This window comes from Procambarus clarkii, chromosome 26, assembly GCF_040958095.1.
Source record: "Procambarus clarkii isolate CNS0578487 chromosome 26, FALCON_Pclarkii_2.0, whole genome shotgun sequence".
NCBI lineage: Eukaryota > Metazoa > Arthropoda > Malacostraca > Decapoda > Cambaridae > Procambarus > Procambarus clarkii.
In genome coordinates, this window is record NC_091175.1 from 9797053 (window position 1) to 9821441 (window position 24389).

At 41.3% G+C, this 24389-nt stretch overlaps 1 protein-coding gene across 6 annotated transcripts in view; it reads right to left on the reverse strand.

Annotated features, from left to right (window-relative positions):
- Positions 1-24389, reverse strand: part of LOC123756763 (uncharacterized) — a 62573-nt gene that overhangs the window by 29771 nt on the left and 8413 nt on the right. For 3 of the 6 annotated variants that reach the window (XM_069331853.1, XM_069331851.1, XM_069331852.1), the window contains exons 3-4: positions 23587-23702; positions 22819-22981 (exon numbers count right to left, since the gene is read on the reverse strand). In XM_069331853.1, the coding sequence (XP_069187954.1) occupies positions 22819-22981; positions 23587-23702 (279 nt within the window). The other 3 variants (XM_069331849.1, XM_045740067.2, XM_069331850.1) reach the window with 3 other exon arrangements.

The following is a 24389-nucleotide window of genomic DNA, read 5'->3' on the forward strand; positions in this document are numbered from 1 at the left end:
ATTTTAGAAAAGGTACTTAGCCTAAAGGGAAGTATGCAAAATGCAGTACATACAAAGTAAAACAGTATTGGGAGTTTAAAGAATACAGAGAATAAGTTTGCAATTTGAATGAAGGTTTGAAGAGGCTCTCCCGTACTAATGACTTGCCTTATATTTGTAAACAATGATACAAATATTGATCTGTACTGTCAACATGAAGAATCCAAACTTACCTTACGAGGCAATTTCAAGGAGACCATCATAGCATGCCCTCTTTCTTTAACCAATAAAATTGTACAGTATTTGAACATCTCCCTTAATCCCTTTTTAACCAATCTATTACTTTGCTTAAATTTGTAAAAGCTATATACACATGTAAGAACAGAACTCACTTGTGTTTCCAAGTCACTACAGCGACTCTCCGTTAGTGGGGAGAGCATAGGAAGTCTAAGGGAATGGCTCCAGTTGCGAATACGGCCAGACACACTGCTCCTCGGACTGCTAAACCCTTCTTTCGAAGTTGCCTCATCCTCTAAATTCCCAAATTTTTCTCTTCTAATCGGCCAACAGTCGTTATTGGAATGGTTTCGAGTTCGGTTATGTGTGGCTTGATGCCAACCCGCAAGGAGGTTGGAGAAGGGGCTAACTTTACTGCCCAACGTAAGGGTCAAGGCTGACTTTCCAAGAAAGTTGCCCTGAACAGAGGCAGAAGCAGGTAAAGGAGAGGCCACAGCTTCACTGCAAACATATGGCATTTGATCACTCTTCGGTTCAAAAGCTTGATTGCAATCCTGAAGTTTTTCAGCTTCTTTTAAAGCCTCAGTGGTGAGAAGGACAGGTGTTGTGAGACACAACTGTGGTGAAGATATCCGAGGATCATTATCAGAATACGTATTAAGGTTTGAATTCTGACTCTGTTGATATGAAGGTGTGAGGAAAGATGGTAATGGAGATCTAGATACATTTTCAGAACATGCACTTGAAATGGTGAGGCAGGGTGATGGGGGGCAACGTAAGCCTCTAGCTTCTTCTAAATCTCCTGAATCTGTAACACTGCTACTACAAGTACTGTGAGTCATGCCATATACAAGTCCATTTTCCCTGCCTTTTCTGTCAAACTCTTCCATGAGGCTTGCCACATCTCCTGACAACTGATTACCATTATTCATGCAATCCTGTTCAAATTCATCCTTTCTGTGTATTCCTTCAGTCAATTCCACAAACTTGTCCCGACCAAGAGATTCACTGAAAGAAGGGTGGCGGCGAATGTCAAGTACATGTGATGGGGATCTACTGCATGTCAACTCCATTACCATCTTCTCCAGTATCTGCAGACGTCTCTGCTGAGCAACATTTTCCATCTCAATCTTGAAAACTTTGTGCTTCAGCATCTCATTTTCATGGACTACATTGTTTGATTTATTTCCATTCATTTTTTCTGTTGTTTCTTTATTTACTGGCCAAAATCCTCTTAAATTCTGCATATTCTCAACCTGCGATACAATTCCCAATACTGTATTGCTGGCAAACTCCAATAATAATGTTCACCACGGAAAAAAACACTGTCATATAAGGTTTGATTTTTGACCAAGCCGTGTATTTTCTTGCAGCAATATAAGAGACTAACTCAAAGCTGTGTCTTCAGATGGGTTTTCACTGACTGTTGCTATAGAAACTGCTGATAAATTCACTAGTTTTTGTTTATTCCTCATTAGATTCACTAGAACATCACTACTGGATTAATAGCATTCACTTATTTCAAAATAAAAATGTTAATGTTTGTATTCTGTAGAGAAAATAAGGGGAAGATGCCATCATTTGATACATGCCTTTTGTGTAGGAATGAATTCACCTAATTGTGCTTGTGGGGGTTGAACTCTGCTCTTTCGGCCCACAACTGTCAATCAACTGTTTCTTACTACTATTTTTTTTTCTTTTTTTTTTCACATCACACACACACCCCAGGAAGCAGCCTATGACAGCTGACTAACTCCCAGGTACCTATTTACTGCTAGGTAACGGGGGCATAAGGTGAAAGAAACTCTGCCCAATTTTCTCGCCGGGGCACGGGATCGAACCCGGGACCACAGGATCACAAGTCCAGCGTGCTGTCCACTCGGCCGCCCCCCCCCCCCCTGTGTGTGTGTATGTGTATGTATGTGTAGGTGTATGTGTGTATGTGTATTATATGTATATATATATATATATATATATATATATATATATATATATATATATATATATATATATATATATATATATATTATATATATATATATATATTATATATATATATATATATATATATATATATATATTATATATATATATATAATATATATATATATATATAATATATATATATATATATATATATAATATATATATATATATACACACACACACACACACACACATATACACACACACTTTGTGTGTATGTATCTATATACAGTGTGTGTAATTACACTTAGGTAATTACACACACTGTATATAGATACATACATACAAGAGTTCTTGCATTCTTATAAGGACATTCTTGTTCTTCTAATATACTTACTTCATAAGCACTATTTTACTTGTTTAGAATGTACTATCACTATTCCAGTGAATGGAAACGCATCAACCTTCAAATTTCTATCCTTATGTTTTATTCAGAAAAACAAAATCCTCAAGATTTTCACGCTTCAATTAAAAGATTTTACGGTGACTTAAGATTTACACTCTGCTTCAATGATTTACTAAAATGGTTAAATTAATCTTTAAGAATCGTTTCTTAAGTGGCGCACACGACCCTCTCACGTCACCAGACACAGGTGGTTTAAATGCCCAATGTTCAGAATTTGAGTTGACTGACTAAAACATTATGAAAACGGCAGTTCTCCAAACATGCTTGTAGGCATGTATGATTGGTAACAAGCTTAGTGACCAGGACCCCACGCATGCATACATACATACATACATACATACATACATTACACTGGGTGGGTGTGAGTGTGTGTGTGGGTGTGTGTAGTGTGTTTGTGTATGTGGATCTTAATGTATGCCACCACACCAGACAGTAAGCGAGTCGTCCAGTCTCCCTCACAAGGTTGAATACAACCAAAACACTGATACATGATTACTCCTTCTGCCAGGATCACAACAACAAGTGTGTGTCTGTCTCCCTCTCCTCCCCTGACATGCCGCTATTGCCATGGCAGATAAAAGAGATTCTCGCGTCACCTAGGCAATTCACAGGCCTGTAGGACAATTATATAAGTAACTTGTCTTTTTTTTTCCCCTGACATGTTGATAGTCCAAGTTCACAGGCAGTTCGACGGAGCCACAATATGCCTAGTCGACCCGGCATTACCAGACTGCTGGCTTTGACATTGAAGGGGATCAAACCTAAGGCGTAAAAGGAGTATCCCACGCGGCTCTATCCTCTCCTCCTGTAGAGTGGTGAGGTAAGGTGTCTTCCTCGAGAAGGGTTATATGCCAGCATCAGCAGTCTGCGCGGCAACACTACACACACACACACTGCCTCTCCTCACCCAACATACGCGCGTGGCAGACTGGGGGGTAAGGGGTGGGTTGTGGTGCACAGCTGAAGGCTCCCTCCTGGTAGCAGCCCCCTCTGTTGCTTACCTGTCTGCCTTTCTCTCTCTCTCTTTCTCTCTACGGCCCAGGCTCTCTGCCTCTATCTTAGATGAGCCACACTATTTTTTTGTGGCGGTGGGCGGGAGACAAAGAACGACAGAGAGACAGAGAGAGACAGATACAGAGAGAGAAAGCGAGAGAGAGAGAGAGAGAGGAGGGGGGGTATCACGGTGTGTATACGAGAGAGGAGGGGGGGGGTAGCAGGGTGTGTATACTAAAGAGAGCAATGTGTCCCACGACAACACACTTGCGCGCGCAGTTGCATAATCCTCTACATTGTTTTTCCCAATATTATATATTATATTATATATTTATTTATGTATATATATATATAAGTAGCATTTGGAATGGATCAGAATAAGGATTTAGGATGGGACGGGGGTAAAGGAATGGTGCCCAACCACTTGGACGGTCTGGGATTGAACACCGACCTACATGAAGGGCGACCGTCGCTATACCGTCCAGCCCAAGTGGTTGGGCACACTGAGGTGGAGTCTGAGAGCAGTGTTTCTTCTCAAGCTCAGCAAATAGCTTTCTTTCCATTTGTCAACATAGGTCTAGTACACCTGTCTGAGATTTCTCAATTTCCAAGAACCTTAGCCAGTATCTAGGCCCGACTCATCACAGATAACGAATACAGTATATACAAATATCTGATTTCTGCAAGAATGGTATATTGATGGTAAAAGGTGTGAACAGCAAGCCTGATGGCTTATTGAAGGGGCGGGGGAGAGGCGGAATGGTTCTGCAATCATAATAGTCAGGTATTTTCCTCTGGGACTTGACCTCGACTGTTTAACAATCACATACTATAACTGTTATAGTATGTACAGTAACAGTTTCGGCGCCGTGGAGAGGGGGTAGGGGGGACCTGCTGCCTGGGTCACAGCTTCTCCGTATCAACCTACCCTGGCTTTGCGCCCTGGAGCGGCCACTCCAGACCAACACCATAGTCTCCTGAGACTGATGGATGCCTACTACTACTATGTACCAATGCATTAAGCAGTAATGTGGTGGAGGCAGGCTCCATGAACAGTTTTAAATGTAGATATGATAGAACCCAGTAAGGCTCAGGAATCCGTACACCAGTTAGACTGACAGTTGAGAGGCGGGACCAAAGAGCTAGAGCTCAACCCCCCGCAAGCACAACTAGCTGAGCACATCAGGAAAGCTTGTTCCTTGCCACGTGACATCACCAACCCAATAAAATGGTGACAATCCTTGAGAAGAATATAACTGCATTACATCAATGGCTGTTTTATGGGCATATTGTTATTCCTCTTGTCCAAGATTTAAACATTCATTTAAAATAAGATTTAGTTTTGTTGTACAGCCCACGTGGTGGCGGGGGAGAGGAGGGGGTTGTTGAAGGGGAGGGGGGAAGGGGAGGGGTTTAAGGAGTGGGGGGAGGGAGGCAAGGGGGGGCGACAGCGTGGCACAGCACGGGGTTGCCAACTAGTAAACACGTCACCTACTACACTGAAACTGTCTTTGCCGCGTGCGCTCACACCTGTGGTGGAAATATTAAACCCCCTACCACCGCCCGCACCCACACACACTAACATAACACCAACAATAACACTAAGTTTATGAATCCATACTGCACAAACGCCGAACAAAAAATGCATACAAAAAAAAAAGTTGATCAAAAGCCGCTGGCAAACCAGGAAGACTGGCACCAGCACAAGAGCAATGAACGGCCTAGCTGCTTCTATAATCTCCATCCCTGACGGTCAAAGCGGTTGGGCCTCATTCCTCCTCCTCCTCCTCCTCTCCACATATCCTATCACAGATTGTTGTTGTTTTTAGATTCAGCTACTCAAAACAAAAGTTCCAAGTAGCACGAGCTATGGTGAGCCCGTAGTGGACTTACCTGGCACAGGAGCGGGGCTGTGTATCACAGATCCTTATTCTCATATCCCTTACAAGGAATACATTTCCCTTACAAGGAATTATTCTACCAAGGAATACATGACTAAAAGGAACATTAGTGGTATTTATTATTAAAAAAACAAATTGATCGTCACCAAAACATCTGCAACAGTTTCCAATTAAGGGTTGCTTTAAAAGTAACTAAAAGTTACTTTAACAAAAGTTCACCTCGCATTACGAGGTGAAAATTAACCAACCAGGTTCTCGAGTCATAGTTTCAATCAGACTGATGATAATTTCATTCATTTCTTTCTTTTTTTCGGCAGGGAAATAAATTACACGCAAAAAGACCTCAAGAAGAAGAACAAGACACACAAAAGATTTCCAATAAAAGCCAGGATATCTTACGCCTCTGCCTTAAGATATCCTGGCTAGGAATCTTACTTATGTCTACGAACCGCGAGACCTGAATTGCGATGATGGTTAACCTTGCGATGATTTCGGGGCTCAGCGTCCCAGAGGCCCGGTCCTCGAGCAGGCCGCTCCATCAAGCTATCAACCAGACTGTTGCTCCAAGCAACAGCCTGTTGGACCAAGCTCTCACAAGTCGACCCTGGCCTCGGGCCGGGCTTGGGGAGTAGAACAACTTCCAGAACCCCATCAACCAGGTATCAGGCCTCCCCAGCTCTAAGTCACACATCGTGTACACAATTTATATAAAAAAATCAGTTACCTAATTTAAATTTTTTGTTTTCGTTAGATTAGGTTCGGGTTAATTAGGATATGACAGTAAAGGAGGTAAAGGAGAGGTTACATTTGTTTAAAAAGCGTAGCGATGACGACACTTTTCTGAGGTCTCTGAACCACAGGTGATGGCGGAGTCTATTTGGATTACACACGTTTACAACTTTCACGACATGCGAGTAGTTTGTTTACTCACACACACACACACTCACTCACACTCTCTCTCTCTCACACTCTCACACTCTCTCACACACTCTCTCTCACACTCTCACACTCTCTCTCACACTCTCTCTCACACTCTCTCTCACACTCTCTCTCACACTCTCTCTCACACTCTCTCTCACACTCTCTCTCACACTCTCTCTCACACTCTCTCTCTCTCTCTCTCTCTCTCTCTCTCTGGATTTGTGAACGTGTTTGACTTCCCCGTGCGCCCCTTGGTTTTGTAGTCTCTCATCTGGAAGAGTCACTCCCAAGCCATTTTCAAATTCCCACTTAATCCCTTGTATTCTTGTATCATATGACCCCTGCCTGGTTCATCTCTCTTCCAGCGTCGTTAGGACCAGTTCTCTCAGCGTGTCATCGATACCTGCCTGATGGGTTTCTGAGAGTAGTTCTACCCCCCGTAAAGCCCGGCCCGAGACCAGGCTTGACTTGTGAGTTTAAGTCGAGCAACCACCGCAGCTCGGCTATCTTATCTCGGGCACTAGTCTCTTGGCAAATCTCTGTACTTTCGACATACATTTTTTTTCTTTGAACAGTATTTCCCAAGATGAGAGCGATATACTGCACTCTACGCCGGTGCAGTATATTCTTCTAGATTTACCCTTGCTTAGGTATATATTATATTTTCGCTATAATTGCATACACTACTGCTGATGACTATTTGTGTATGTATGAGTATTTGTGTACATACGTATGAGTATGTACATACCCTCAAGTATGTACACACATCTGTACATACGTACGTGGTACACATTTATGCATATCTGCCTTTTGTATGCGTATTTACTGCCTGCAAGATCGAGCTATTAGCTCTTTGATCCCGCTTTTCTAACCGTCGGTCGTCTAATGTACTATCTACCTATTTGTGTTATAACTACATATTTCTCTCACGCGCACATATCCCCAGGAGCCCGCAACAGCTGTCTAATTCCCAGTTATTTATTATTTATTTATATATATACAAGAAGGTACATTGGGTTTATGAGAATACATTGGATAGTACAGTAATTACATTCCTGTGAAGCCACTAGTACGCGCAGCGTACTAGTGGTTACCTGCCAGGTGAACAGCAAAATCAGGTGAAAAACTGCTCATTTATTTGTGCCTCGGCCGGCCCTTGGGGCTACGACCCCAGAGCACCGTCCACACAGCCATGAGGATCTGTAGAAGTGAGTGAGCGAGCGATAGGGTAGGTCAGGGTGGGGGGGGGGGGTGCGTGTGTGCGCGCGTGCGTGTATATATTTTACGAGGACACGCTTCCCCAGTACTTCCTCATTGGTTTAGGGCCCAACCGCAAATATTTATTTCTGTAGCTTCACTGTGTGTGTACCGCCACGTCGCATCAACGTCTCGTGCGCAACACGAGTTACCCTTGGACCAGACACATTTTGACCCCACTTCCTAAAGCAAATTCGTCAAACGAGAGGGAAAAAAACGTTGCCTACAATTCTACTGGTGCCAGTTCAAGATATGGCAGGTGCAAGGCACTTCAACTCACCCGTGAACAATCAACCTCTTGTAACTGAGTGTGTAAGAGAGGTGTCAGAATTCTGCTTCACTGTGCGACCCTGAACGTGAAAAGACCTCCCTCCCCCCCCCTTCAACCACACAAACTACCCTCCTGAACACCCCCCTCCCCCCCACTTCCCTCAACCAATATCAGTGACGAGCCCTCACTATCTGTTCCAATTATAGAGCGCTACTAAACCAGCATTTTAACTGCGGCAACCTTCTGCCTGAGCCGCCCCTCCCCCATGAACCGTCACATGTAGAAAAGCAGTAATCATCACAAACAACACGGGGAGGCTCACCATAGCCCGTGTTTCTTGCCCTGCTACTGTACCACGTAAGTTACGGGCTCACCATAGCCCGTGCTACTTGGAACTTGTTTCGAGTAGCTGAATCTATAACAACAACAGCAATCAATCTACCGGTGAACGACGACGACTCGCGTACAATTCCGTCGCCTCAAAGTTGAGCCAACCTCGCGTTTCCAGCGAGAAGCCGACAATCTTGTGAAGGTTGTGACGTCGAGTCCGCTGCACCAACCTCAGGTGGGATCGATCACCGATGGGAGCCGCCCCAACCAGGACGAACCAAACGGCCCTGTCGACCTTGGTCCAATATTCTATCATTGTTGGCGATGTTAGTTATTGCCTACACTATTCTGACGTTCAAGTGTATGTAAGACATATGCACGAGGTCAATAGGCCTACTGTCCGTTCATACATTCTTATGTCATCCTGGCGCTAACTCTGCCGATTCCTTCCCTCCAGTCTTCAAGCGTGAAAAGGCCGTGCAGTCACGGTAGCATCATGGACACGTGCAGTCACGGTAGTGTCATGGACACGTGCAGTCACGTACATATTTATCCTTGTCACCTATCCTGGCGAAGAAAAAAAAGGCAGCCAAGATGTAACGCTAAAAGTAAATGAAACGAGACTGATAGTGTGACAGGTCAGTAGAGACACGGGGGAAGACCTTGAGGCCCGCCACCGAGGGGGAGGGAGGCGCCTCTAGCAGCAAGGTCAAGCAGCACACATACCATTGCCTCCCCACCACGCCAGCCTCAACACTGGAAACGGACAACATTTTAGATAGTGGGCGGCGCCATCACTAAACGTCTGAATTAGGAGTGGGTGGAGTAGTAGCGGGGGGGGGGGGGGGGGAGAGGTGGTGGACTCACGCCTGAATAGGTTAGGGGGTGGAGTGACATACATGAGCACACCTTCGTCGCCTGCCAAGCCCCCCCCCCCAAACACACACAAAACGGATATATATATACAGCGAGGCGAGACACAGGCCAGCAGACGCCCCGCTGGTCGCACGCCCGTGGGGCGTAACACCACAACAATACTCGCGCCCGTCATCTTTAGGCCTTTTGCCCGCTTGACCAGACACGCCCCCGCCCGTGGCCGCTTGATGGGACACGCCCCCTACCCGTCGCTGCTTGACGGGACCCGCCCCCCGCCGCTTGACCGGACACGCCCCCTACCCGTCGCCGCTTGACCGGACACGCCCCCCGCAGCTTGACAGGTACCGTATATTAAAGCGTCATCGGTATCGCTCAACATATTGGTACCGTTAACACCTGTACTACCCAAAACAATTTACAACGAACAAGATTAGGGCGTCACTTCACAAGAAACTTGGGGTTGGTAGGGGTTAGGGGGGGGGCGGCTGATGATTAGGAATGTAAGCTTGTAAACACTTAGTAAATGCAGACTAAGCCGCCTCAATCGAGAGAGTTGCACATCTGTGCAAGTAGGCCTAAATACTCAAACCACAGCCCCTCCCCCCTCCCCCACGAGTACACAGCACGCTGTCTTTAGTTACAACTGTTTTGCCTCGTCGGAAACGTGTGAATGCAAGCGACTTGCCTTAACCTACAGTGACTGGAAGCGTAAGGAAACGTCAATATTACAGTGCTTTAATACTTCCTAATATGGCTCTCGCACTGTCAACCAACCACTTGGGCTGGGCGGTAGAGGGACGGTCCCGCTTCATGCAGGCCGGCGTTCAATCCCCGACCGTCCAAGTGACTGGGCACCATTCCTTCCCCCCGTCCCATCCCAAATCCTTATCCTGACCCCTTCCCAGTGCTATATAGTCGTAATGGCTTGGCACTTTTCCCCTGATAATTCCATTCCCTTCCCTCTCGCACTGTCAACAGACTGGCCGAATCCGTACACACCCCTGCCACGCATTATGCCGGAGGACGGGCATAACGCACGCACGCGCGCGCGCACACACACCTGGTCCCTGCCAACTCATACAGGCACACCTGTACTACGAACTGGGAAGGCTGAAAAAGAGAAAGTGAGAGAGACCGAGAGAGACCGAGAGAGTGAGTGAGTGAGTGAGTGAGTGAGTGAGTGAGTGAGTGAGTGTGGTGTGTGAGTGTGGTGTGTGAGTGTGGTGTGTGAGTGTGGTGTGTGAGTGTGGTGTGTGAGTGTGGTGTGTGAGTGTGGTGTGTGAGTGTGGTGTGTGAGTGTGTGTAAGTGTGAGTGAGTGAGTGAGTGAGTGAGTGAGTGAGTGAGTGAGTGTGTGTGAGTGTGTGTGAGTGTGTGTGTGTGTGTGTGTGTGTGTGTGTGTGTGTGTGTGTGTGTGTGTGTGTGTGTGTGTGTGTGTGTGTGTGTGTGTGTGTGTGTGTGTAAGTTTGAGTGTGAGAGAATGTGCGTGTGAGTGAGTGTGCGCACGCGTGTACATACACCCACCACCCATAGTCACGGCCTACCACCACACCCAACAAAACAATAACTACTATACAATTCACCGCTGTTAACAAAACAACACAATCGTTAAACACCATTTTCATGACAAAAAAAATGGTTTCAACTATTAAATTTAACGCAACAATAAACTTTTGTTAAAAAAAAGTAAGAAAATCTGTTAATGCTCTTTGAGTGTATGAAGATCGGCAGCCGTTTTATTCATTTCCTTCATTTAGTACATTTAAGGAATAATCATACAAATAAACGACCCCCAAAAAATAAAAAGAAACTCGAATCTGCGAGAAAACTTAAAAGTTGACCCGAAATTGTGACGCAGTACAAAAAAAAATGAAAAAAAAAGCCTATCGTCCAGCAGCTCTGCCATTGACGTCATTAACCAGACCACGTTGCTGCTGCTGCTGCTGCTGATGATGGTGGTGGTGGTGGTGGTGCTTCTGCTGCTGCTGCTGCTGCCTAACAGTTTGTGTACATCTTCCACCAACACCAGGTATCAACCAGGTATCAAACTTGTTCCCTTTACAGCACGACGCATACTGAAGTATATATATATGCTTTACCTAACGATACCAAAAAGCTGTAGTAACAGAAAATGGTACTGTAGCTGCTTGCGAAAAGTCCCATTTTCGGTTCCTGGGGCCCCCTCTGGTTGCTTCCGTTTGGGCACTTCACTACGTCAAGTTCTCTGGCGTTGGAAGCAGCGCGCGGGAACAGGCTGCCTCCACTCTGATACCACTCGGGCCTTTTGAAACGGTCCCAAAGGTATCAAAAGACCCGAGTGGTAGCAAAGATATCAAAAAGTCCGTTTGTTATCAATGGTATCATGCAGCCCGTTTTCTCGACTTGAAAACGGTTGTATCCAACCAGAAACTTCCTAGCTCAAGCAATCCACCCAACCCACCGAGGCTAATGCATAGAGGTCATCATCAATTTCACCGAATTTTTAATATTTTACAAATACGTCGCATCAAATACTAAGCGAGATGACGGATTGTTACGGGAACGTTCTCTTAACCCAAAAGTCATTAACCTCCCTGAACACGTTTACCCTAATGTATTTATAGAGGTTACCAAGTTTCCTTTACTGGCTATATTTTGCAGTGTGTTCCTGAAGATTATATAATTTTAAACCCCAAGTTTAGCTCCCATTTGATTCTGCTGTAACTGTTTCGATTATGACTAGTTTCAACATCTTTCTGTATCACCCAATGTTTATGGTGCTCTGTTTCTGGCTGGGAGCCAGCTTTTCAGAAGGCATCGAACTGACCTTGGTGGTGATCGTTTGCGAAAAGCTTCACTCACAACACCTACCGTCCTACTTACTCAACAGTTACAACAGCTACCGTCCTTTAACAACTAAACTGTTGTTATATACGAACCTGTACATCTTTTCTCAATCTTTGGCGGCTTTGTTTACAATTATTAAACAGTTAATGAGCTCCGAAGCACCAGGAGGCTGTTTATAACAATAACAACAGTTGATTGGGAGGTTTTCATGCTTGTAAACTGTTTAATAAACGTAACCAAAGTCGTCAAAGATTGAGGGCAAGATGTACACGTTCGTAAGTACTTGCGTAACTGCTTCGTGAATCTAGCCCCCTGGTCCTTGGTTGTAACTACTAGAGCCCTCTACTCTAAGCCCCTTGCCCGCGAGCACGTGGTTCTGTTTATATTGACAATTTGAGTCACCGTGCGACAAGTGTCCAATGTCGAACAGCTGGTCTCGCCTAACCACATCTGTGAATGATGCATCATATTAGTTCCAATCATGTTGATTACACAGCCCGTCCTCGTCAAGTTTTCCAACTTCACAAGAAAATGTCATAAAAGTCCCCTCTCCTAACCTACCAGAGGGCCTAAAACAGAAAACGGGATGTCTATTCTGCGAGCCGCAACCATTTTCTAGTAACACAATTTTTTGGCGTTAGGTAGAGAATACGTCAAAAAATGCGACGTTATATTATAACAGGTTGCATTACTATCACGTCGGAATAATTGTCCGAATGTATGCGATACTATACACTACCTAAAAATTTAGATCAAACTATAACCCATCACTTACGTGAAGATGGTGTTCCCTGGAAAATTTCTACACGACAACAGACCGCAACATTCCATTCCTCCCTCAGGCAACTATGCCTTATCTTGCGCCCGGAGCGTAGCTACCCAAGAGTGGGGTGAGAAGAGAGACCTCAGCCACTATAACCTGCCGACCGCGAAGGTGACCTTCACTCCAAGAGTACAGTATAGTGAAACATGAAAGAGTGCGGCTCTTTGTATTTGTGTCTGGGAGCTACACCGTGGGGGACACCTACACATCGCTTGGCGTGGTGGCTCTGGGAGGTACTGAGGCTTTACTGAACGCCTTCCTCACATCTCGCTCCTCCGAGAGACAAAGAGCTGTCATATAGATTACGTTGTACTGTACTGTGTGAACCATTACGCAAAGTTAAAAATGCGCGCGCGCGTGTGTAATTACCTAAGTAATTACCTAAGTGTAGTTACAGGATGAGAGCTACGCTCGTGGTGTCCCGTCTTCCCAGCACTCTTTGTCATATAGTGCTTTGAAACTACTGACGGTCTTGGCCTCCACCACCTTCTCACTTAACTTGTTCCAACCGTCTACCACTCTATTTGCGAAGGTGAATTTTCTTATATTTCTTCGGCATCTGTGTTTAGCTAGTTTAAATCTATGACCTCTTGTTCTTGAAATTCCAGGTCTCAGGAAGTCTTCCCTGTCGATTTTATCAATTCCTGTAACTATTTTGTATGTAGTGATCATATCACCTCTTTTTCTTCTGTCTTCTAGTTTTGGCATATTTAATGCTTCTAACCTCTCCTCGTAGCTCTTGCCCTTCAGTTCTGGGAGCCACTTAGTAGCATGTCTTTGCACCTTTTCCAGTTTGTTGATGTGCTTCTTAAGATATGGGCACCACACAACAGCTGCATATTCTAGCTTTGGCCTAACAAAAGTCATGAACAATTTCTTTAGTATATCGCCATCCATGTATTTAAATGCAATTCTGAAGTTAGAAAGCATAGCATAGGCTCCTTGCACAATATTCTTTATGTGGTCCTCAGGTGATAGTTTTCTATCTAGAACCACTCCTAGATCTCTTTCTTTATCAGAATTCTTTAAAGATTTCTCACATAATATATAGGTTGTGTGGGGTCTATGTTCTCCTATTCCACATTCCATAACATGACATTTATTAACATTAAATTCCATTTGCCAAGTGGTGCTCCATATACTTATTTTGTCCAGGTCTTCTTGAAGGGCATGACAGTCATCTAAATTTCTTATCCTTCCTATTATCTTAGCATCATCAGCAAACATGTTCATATAATTCTGTATACCAACTGGTAGATCATTTATGTACACAATAAACATCACTGGTGCAAGAACTGAACCCTGTGGTACTCCACTTGTGACATTTCTCCATTCTGATACATTGCCTCTGATTACTGCCCTCATTTTTCTATCAGTCAGAAAATTTTTCATCCATGATAGAAGCTTACCTGTCACCCCTCCAATATTTTCCAGTTTCCAGAACAACCTCTTATGTGGAACTCTGTCGAAAGCCTTTTTTAGGTCCAGATAGATGCAGTCAACCCAACCATCTCTTTCCTGTAATATCTCTGTGGCTCGATCATAGAAACTGAGTAAATTCGATACACAGGATCTTCCAGATCGAAAACCATACTGTCTGTCTGATATTATATCATTTCTCTCTAGGTGTTCTACCCATTTAGTTTTGATTAGTTTTTCCAATACTTTCACTATTACACTTGTCAATGATACAGGTCTATAATTGAGGGGGTCTTCCCTGCTGCCACTTTTGTAGATTGGAACTATGTTAGCCTGTTTCCACCCGTCTGCTACGATTCCTGTACACAGGGATGCCTGAAAGATCAGGTGAAGTGGAATGCTGAGCTCAGATGCACATTCTCTCAGAACCCATGGTGAAACGCCATCTGGGCCAGCTGCTTTGTTCTTACCGAGCTCCTTGAGCATTTTTTCCACTTCGTCTCTAGACACCTCTATGTGTTCTATGTTGTTCTCTGGAATTCTTATTGTATCTGGTTCCCTAAAGATTTCATTTTGTACAAACACACTTTGGAACTTTTCGTTTAGTGTTTCACACATTTCCTTTTCATCTTCCGTGAATCTATTTCCCATTTTCAACCTCTGAATATTATCCTTTACCTGCAATTTGTTGTTTATGAATTTATAGAATAGACCTGGTTCTGTTTTACATTTGTCCGCAATCCCTTTTTCAAAATTTCTTTCTGCCTCTCTCCTCACTGCCGTGTAGTTGTTTCTCGCATCTTTGTATCGCTGGTATGTTTGGGGGTTCGGCCTCTTCCTGTATTGATTCCATTTTTGTGTCTTTCGGTCTCTAGCCCTCTCGCAATTTCTATTGAACCAATCCTGTTTCCTAGTTCTGCATCTCTGTTTTGGTATAAATTTTTTTGTGCCTTTATCATATATTTCACAAAACTTGCCATACATCTCATTCACTTCCTTGCCTAGCATCAAGTCTGTCCAATTATACTCACTAAAAAAATTTCTAAGGTCACCATAATGTCCTCTCCTGAAGTCTGGTTTTTCAACTGCTTCAACCTCCTTATTTTCTTCCAGCTTATAACGCATTGCATACTTTATTCCCAAAAAGACATGGTCACTTTTACCCAAGGGAGGAAGGTACTGAATGTCAAATATCTCTTCCTCCTTCCTGGTAAATATCAAATCTAGCATGGAGGGAACGTCCCCTTCCCTCATCCTCGTAGCTTGTTTAACATGTTGATACAAGAATGTTTCCAGGATGAGGTCTACAAATTTACAGGTCCAAAAATCTTCTGTTTTAGCTTCATATGCTTCCCAGTCTATGGATTTCAAGTTGAAGTCACCGACTATCAACAGTCGTGATCTATCGTTATCCGCTCTCGCTATAATCTCTCTCATTATTGTTATAAGACCTTCACGTTTACTATCTAGCTCCTCCTTTGACCATGTGCTGCTTGGCGGTGGACTATATGCATTTATCATCATTAGTTTATCATCCTCATAGCAGATCTCTAGTGCTATTATGTCAACTTCTTGTGGATTGGCAGTCATTATTTCCTTCACCTTTAGGTGTTCTTTTACCAGCACAGCAACGCCACCGCCTTTCCTAATTTTTCTGTCCCGTCTCCAAATTGAGTAGCCCCTTGGGAATATGACCTCATTTAAAATTACATCTTCAAGTTTTGTCTCCGTGAGTGCAACAATGTCTGGTGTCTGTAGCTGTATTACATCACTTAACTCCAGTATCTTCGATCTCACTCCATCTATGTTGGTGTATGCAATCTTCAGGAACTTGTTCCCCCTCTCCTTATTCTTCACTCCCCCTCTCTCTATTGATTTTGTTGGTTTGCCTTTATGTACCACTTTACTGGTTTGCCTACCCCTATCACTTTGTAGAAAAAAGAATTTATTTCTTCTTCATTCCTGCTCTCATTTAAATGTTTTGCCTCGGCGAGGTTCAGTTTCAGCTTCTCTCTATCTTCTTTTGAAAGATCTCGTCTTAACGACCACCCTTTCCCATCCTCATCCCTTTGCAATTTTCTAGCATTCCTTAGTACTTCTTCCATCTGTTTGGCACCGTTTAGGGTGATCCTCAAAGGTCGATCTTTCCCTTTTACGTACCTGCCTATTCTCCTGTAGTCGCACACATTCTCTCTGTTTGTAAGACCTTCCACGAGGCCAACAATTTTATCTACTACTTTAGCTTCTTCTACAGCTCTTTCTGACCTAGATGTTATCGCCTTTTCTTTGCAGCCAAAAATGATCAGGGACTTACTCCGATCAACTGTGTTTTGCACCAACTTCGGGTTAGATGCCAATTCTTTCCTCACTTCCAGCCTAATGTTTGTTTTATCTTGGTTGCTGCAGTGTTTGACTTCCTTTACTGCTTCTTCTATTTTTTCCTTCTCCTTGGCCACTTGTGCATAAGTGAGTTGCATATCTTTCTTGCACTGTTCTATTCCCTGTGTAACTTCCTCCATCTGTGCTGACAAAAGCTGTTTCTCCTGTTGAATTTCCTTGCCTAACCTATTGTAGTCATTTATGTTTAAATTTACTTTAACTTCTTCCAAAGCTATTTTTAAGAGTTTATTTTCTTCTTCCATGGCTTTGCAATTTGTTTCCAATTGATTCTTATCCTTGCGCAAGTCTTTCACTAAACCCTCAAGACATAAAACTTTGCTATTCAAATGGTCATTACTTTCTTTCAATTTACTAATTATTTCTACATGAGAGTTCACTATAGTATCTAAATTTACCAACTTGTTATGTAGACTGCTAATATCAATGCTTTCTTCATTGAATCCCTCAAAATCAAGCTCTGTTTTGTTTTTCCCCTTGCCAGTGGCCATCTTGAATGTTCTTCTCTGCACTGTAAACACTAGGGCAACTTTTTCTCATCCGATTTTTCACTTCCCTTAGCACTTTCCTGTTATCTCACCTATTTTTCAAGAGCACTATACCTTTATGTTCTCTGGGACACCACTCACTACCATCAACCTGTACTACAATACTTAGGATTATTGAAATATGCTGGAGCTCCTCTGCTGCAAGTGTTGACCCTAGGGGTGTCACCTTTTGAATGAGGTGTGTGTTTTTTGAGTGTGTGTGTGTGTGTGTGTGTGTGTGTGTGTGTGTGTGTGTGTGTGTGTGTGTGTGTGTGTGTGTGTGTGTGTGTGTGTGTGTGTGTGTGTGTGTTTTATATATATATATATATATATATATATATATATATATATATATATATATATATATATATATATATATATATATATATATATATATATATATATATATATATATATATATATATATATATATATATATATATATATATGTCGTACCTAATAGCCAGAACGCACTTCTCAGCCTACTATTCAAGGCCCGATTTGCCTAATAAGCCAAGTTTTCATGAATTAATGTTTTTTCGTCTACCTAACCTACCTAACCTAACCTAGCTTTTTTTGGCTACCTAACCTAACCTTACCAATAAATATAGGTTAGGTTAGGTAGGGTTGGTTAGGTTCGGTCATATATCTACGTTAATTTTAACTCCAATAAAAAAAAATTGACCTCATACATAGAGAAAAGGGTTGCTTTATCATTTCATAAGAAAAAAATTATAGTAAATATATTAATTCAGGAAAACTTGGCTTATTAGGCAAATCGGGCCTTGAATAGTAGGCTGAGAAGTGAGTTCTGGCTACTAGGTACGACATATATATATATATATATATATATATATATATATATATATATATATATATATATAATATATATATATATATATATATATATATATATATATATATATATATATATATATATATATATATATATATATATATATATATATATATATATATATATATATATATATATATATATATATATATATATATATATATATATATATATATATATATATATATATATATATATATATATATATATATATATATATATATATATATATATATATATATATATATATATATATATATATATATATATATATATATATATATATATATATATATATATATATATATATATATATATATATATATATATATATATATATATATATATATATATATATATATATATATATATATATATATATATATATATATATATATATAATATATATATATATATATATATATATATATATATATATATATATATATATATATATATATATATATATATATATATATATATATATATATATATATATATATATATATATATATATAAAATCATGCTTTATAACGGAAGTGTTAAAAATAGGCCCACACCACCAACCTGATTCATTGACTGAATTTAAACAAAGAACTATAGAGCAAGAAGATTTTAAGTAAGCATCCCAGCATTATATCCACTATAATCTAATCGTTTGCATTATTATACCATCACTTTATACGTAAACATGGTTCTACTGTATTTAAATATAACTGTGCCTTGTTCGCAACCGTCAAATAAAATTATATTTTTTAAGTTCCACGTCCTTATTTATATCCAATTAAAAACCTTCATTGAAATGAGCAGTTCGATCTCATCTACTCTTATGCCTTCCAAGAATGTATTAATATTTTAAGAACTAATAATTCAAAATACTGTACAGTATATATTTTATATATTGAATATATATACCACCAAATACCATTAGCCTTATTTCGTTCAATAATTAATTGCTTAGTGTAAAGTCAATAACAAACATTAATCAAATCTTCCACATGCGGATTTAGCATAGTAATATCCAAAATACTGAGCTGATATCATAATGCAAAAAATTTTCTCACAGACCACAGCATAAAAAATGCCAATGCTTATTTTAAAATTTAAGACACGGCAACATTGACGCTCCCTTGCAATAATTCGACATCGGCCTGGATAGGCCCGTTGGTTAGGTTGTATTTACCTAGTTGTGCTTGCGGTGGTTGAGCTCTGGCTCTTTGGTCCCGCCTCTCAACTGTCAATCAACTAATGTACAGGTTCCTGAACCTACTGGGCTCTATCATATCTCACTTGAAATTGTGTCCACCCAGCACCCAGCTCCCCTAGTGTGTGCCCCTTGTGTTAAATAATATGTCTTTATCTACCCTATCAATCACTATGAGAATCTTTTATGTGGTGATCATGTCCTCCCTACCTCTTCTGTCTCCCAGTGCCGTGAGGTTTAATTCCCGTAGTCTCTCCTCGTAGCTCATACCCCTCAGTTCGGGTACTAGTCTGATGGCAAACCTTTCAACCTTTTCCAGTTTAGTCATATGCTTGATTGGATATGAATTCCATGCTGGAGCCACATACTCCAGGATTGGTCTGACATATGTGGTATACAAAGTTCTGAAAGATTCTTTACACAAGTTTCTAAAGGCCATTCTATGTTAGCCAACCTGGCATATGCCGCTGATGTTATCCTCTTGATATGGGCTTCAGGGACCAGTCTGGTGTGATATCAACCCCCAGGTCTTTCTCTCTCTCCGACTCTTGAAGTATTTTATCCCTCAAATGATACCTTGTATCTGGTCTCCTGCTCCCTACACATCTCTTTATTACATTACATTTGCTTGGGTTAAAATCTAACAATCATTTGATTGACCATCCTTGCAGCATGTCCAGGTCTTCTTGAAGCCTCAAGCTGTCCTCCTTGAGTGGACAAGCGTGTCTGGTTTGTCCAAACATGTCTGTTTGGCCAAATCACTTACAAGTTTTAACGCTCGTCAAACTGTGAAAACGATGTGCGGGAACGCCGATAAGTCTGTTACCCTCCGCCAACTACCACTCCACACCCTCTTAGCAATACTCGCCCGAATATAGATATATCAAAATCAGCGGGAATATTTGTTCCACGTATCGCTTGGGGCAAGTAAGTGCTACTATTGGTTGAGTGGCAGGGAAAGGGTGTGCAAATATTGCCATGGTCAGCAAGCATCAGTCGCCTCCATCACTACAGCTCCCACACGCCCCACACCAACAGTACCAGCAGCACTATCACTTGCTAGACTGAGAAAAGAAAAATGGAAGAGCTCACCTGGCATGCCCATGCAACACCCTCCACACACCCACACCCCACAAAACCCCTCCGCCAATATATCAAACAGCCTTTGATACTGTTCCTGGTGAAAGGTGGGTGTTCAAAGATGGAGAAGCAAGCAAGGATAATTGAGAAAACACAGAACTGGGTAAGGGACTATTTTCTATAGGATTAAGGGGGGAGGGGGAGTCAGATGAAGCAAAGTTAGATGAAGGTAACAAGTGAAATTAGGAACATTAGTGGATCCCAATATCCAGCTGTTAAATGAACAAATCCACAAGGGCCGTGACCATGTCGTAGCTCAGTCGATTAAGGCAGCGTCTGGGATGCTCTCGGACGCAGGTTCAAATCCTCGTCACGGCCCTTGTGGATTTGTTCATTTGGTGCATCACACAATTGTGATTTCTCTGTGTAACCCAACTGTTCTTAATATGACCTACACGAGGAAGTTTATACATGTCAATGTTCTCAGACGATGCAAAGCTAATGACGCATGTGAAAACCAAGGAGGACTGCAGAAGGTTATAGGATGACACTCAAAAAATATAGGAGTGGGCAAATAAATGGTTGCTAGAATTCAACCTCAACAAGTGTAAGGTAACAAAAATGGGAAAGTGAGAAATGAGACCAGAAATTACTTACATCATAAGACGAAGACAATTACACAAGTAAAGAGATATTAAAGAATATGCCAGTGGATATACAGTAATTCCAACGTTATCTCCAGAAGAACACACAAACAGGATTAACACTAGCAACATAGGGGATGCTGACAAACATTTGTAGGTCTTTTACAAACCTTAACCAGGATTCTTTCAAGGCAACCTATACAGCCTTTGTTAGACCAATATGAGAATATGCAGCACCGGCCTTGAATCTGCACTTTGTGAAGCATAAAACCCAAATTGAACAATGGTTTGCAACAAGATTTGTGCTAGTGCTAAGAGGGCTGAGCTATGAGGACTGCTGGTCATGAGAACAATTCTCATGACCAGCAGTCTAATGAGAACAATGAGAACAATATAATGCACCAGGTACAACAAGGCTAGTATACAGGACTAAGAGCTAGACCTCCCTTCCCTGTTATCACCAATAGGTACATACAGATAGGAAAGTATATACAGTACCTGCTTGATGGAGTTCTGGGAGTTCTTCTACTCTCCAAGCCCGGCCGGAGACCAGGCTTGACTTGTGGGAGCAAGTCATATATACACATACTGTTACACTTGGCACCAGTATGTGATTCCCCCTCCCCTCTCCCCCCCACCCAGTGTGTCACAAATGACAATACTAAATTTAGCCTAAACAGAATAAATGACACAAGATATCAGTCTGGAGAGTGATGCTGTCAGTAGGATCGGTAAGAAGCATTTTTGTTTACATAGAATTTAAATTATTCTTCACTGGAATATGAATATTGGAACTAATGTACAGTTCTTCCTGGGAAGGTATTTAGTGAAGATTATTCAGCCCACACAATCTCTCTACAAGGCCAGAATCTCAACAAGATTCTTGCAAGGCAAGTGCACAAAACAATACCAGCAACTGTGGTGCCTTGTATCTTTATGATTTCTTTTCCTATGTCAAGGATAGGATGGACGTTAGGCTTATTCAGGTCCAACTAGGTCAACTACTGACCTTTCCCAGAATGTAACCCACAACAGTTGCCTAATTCAGTTACCTATTTACTTTTGGATGAGCAGAGTCATCAATTTTAAAGGGAATGTATCTTTTGTATTTTTTAGTTCACCGAGAACACCAATCATTTTAGTAAATACTGTATCACGAGACCGGTGACTTTCCCCAATGTATCTACCTATAAGAATATAATTCAATTGCACATTAAATAAGATGGAAAAGATGTGCCATCTCCATTAAGAAAATAAAACCCCATTTCTTTTCCACAATTTTTGATTTGCAAGCTCTCATAAATGCCCACTGTGTTTCAGTACCTTAATGCTACATTTTATACTCATCCAGTGCACGCTACCTTAATTAAGCTACAGGATGATTAATTTTCCAGGCTGCAATTACATTAATGACCTGCACTACCTGCAATTATATTAATGTAATTTTGGCAAATCGCATTTATGAGTGAATGATGATCAATGGATGAAAAATGAATGATTTTTTTGTGTGACCACTCTTACGAGCTCTTAGAGAAACAGAAACACATAGTCTGGACGGTAGAGCAACGGTCTCGCTTCATGCAGGTCTGCATTAAATCCCCGACTGCCCAAGTGGTTGGGCACCATTCCTTCCCCCATCCCATCCCATACAGAATCCTTATCCTGATCCCTTTAAAATGCTATATAGTCGTAATGGCTTAGCACTTTCTCCTGATAAATACCTTAAATCTTAAAGAAACAAGCCTAAAGCCAATACAAAACGGGTTTACTGATATCAAAAACTTGTTAATTTCTACATTTAGTACATACCTGAGTCACTGATGAAGATCCAGAGATAATTAGGACTGTGTATTCGTATTCAACAACAACACTTTTCCTTTACATTACCTGGTAGGAGCCTACGTGTTGCTGCCAATCACTGTACATTTTCTGGAAATCTTCAGTGACACTTGGTGTGAGGTCAAGGGAGGTCGTCTCACACATGGTGGAGGTGACACAGGCTCCCCCACCTGAGGCTATTGTTGTAAATTGATGCTCGTGAATACATATTCTAAAAAAAAAAAAAAAGACACCAATGATAATGCAGTCATACTGATAATGAAAAGCAGCCAAGCAGTCATTAAATACCGTTACTGTGACAGAAAATTATATAGTAACTGATATACTGATACAATTCAGTATAGCATATAACAGGAAAGATATCAAAACAGAAAATCACCATTTAAAGAAAATGACAATGAATTGATGACCACACATCAGAAACTGAAGAAACGACGACGTTTCGGTCCATCCTGAACCATTATCAAGTCGTATCACACAACCTAATGAGAGTCAAGGACACCCCGAAACGTTGTCGTTTCTTCATTTCCTGGTGTGTGGTTTGGTCTTCACATCTTCAGCCAAGTTATTGAGACTCGTCATTGACAATGAATTGCATTTGATCTACACCAGACTTAATTTTGTATAATTTTAACTGTGGGTACTTTGATCACCATTAATGATTACAGCTTCATAAAACTAACAATCTAAGTTCCAGCATTAACCTTGACAGCAAATTTTAAAATCAAAGTTTGCGCTGTAAGATCGATCAGTTATAAGAAAGACCCTAAAAGAACGATTCCTTTTGAGAATTAAAATTGAAACGGGTGAACGTACGGGTCATCCTCCGTGGGGTCTTGAAAGGGTTCGGTCCTTGTGACGCTGTGGTATCCCGGTACATTCTGATCAATTATGTCCAGCAAGTTGCCTCCGTCGGAACTAACAGTCAAGTCCTACAGAAAAAATATAAGGGAGGGTAATGATTAGAAAAAAAACGAGATAAAATTACTGCATAACAAAAAAAAAATGTAACTAATGAACAGGAAAAGCAAATTCAATCTAAACAAATATTTGAAAATATTAAAAATATTAATATTTAAAACACAGCTGTAGAAAACCGTCCATATCGTGAACACCAACATTATTGTTAAAGCATAACATAAAACTGCATGCTACACCATGAAATTACAAGAAAGTGATAAATCTATGAGGTAATATTGAGGTAGTACAATGGAATTGTAGGGCCACTATATTTTCTCAAACTACATACTGCTCTGTAATATTCTCTTCCATTTTGTTTTTTACAAAGCCGGGTTCAGGATTAAAGCCCAATAATTCAACTCGGGGGTTATTATGTGCTCTTCTGACTTCTACTTAATGACGTAAACTCGTGAGAGGAATGTTTTAGCAAAATTTCCTTATGGATGTTGTCATTTAATTTTGTGTAATGACAATGGAGAGAACACACACACAGCTTATGGCTAAACAAAATTGTATACGATATAGGGTATGTATAAATGACAACATTATACAAGGTACCCAAGCACCAGATGTGAGGTCAGGTAATCTAATGATACAATTGTCACTACTACTGCTGACACTGCCACTACTTCCACTACAGCACTACTGCTAAATCCTTG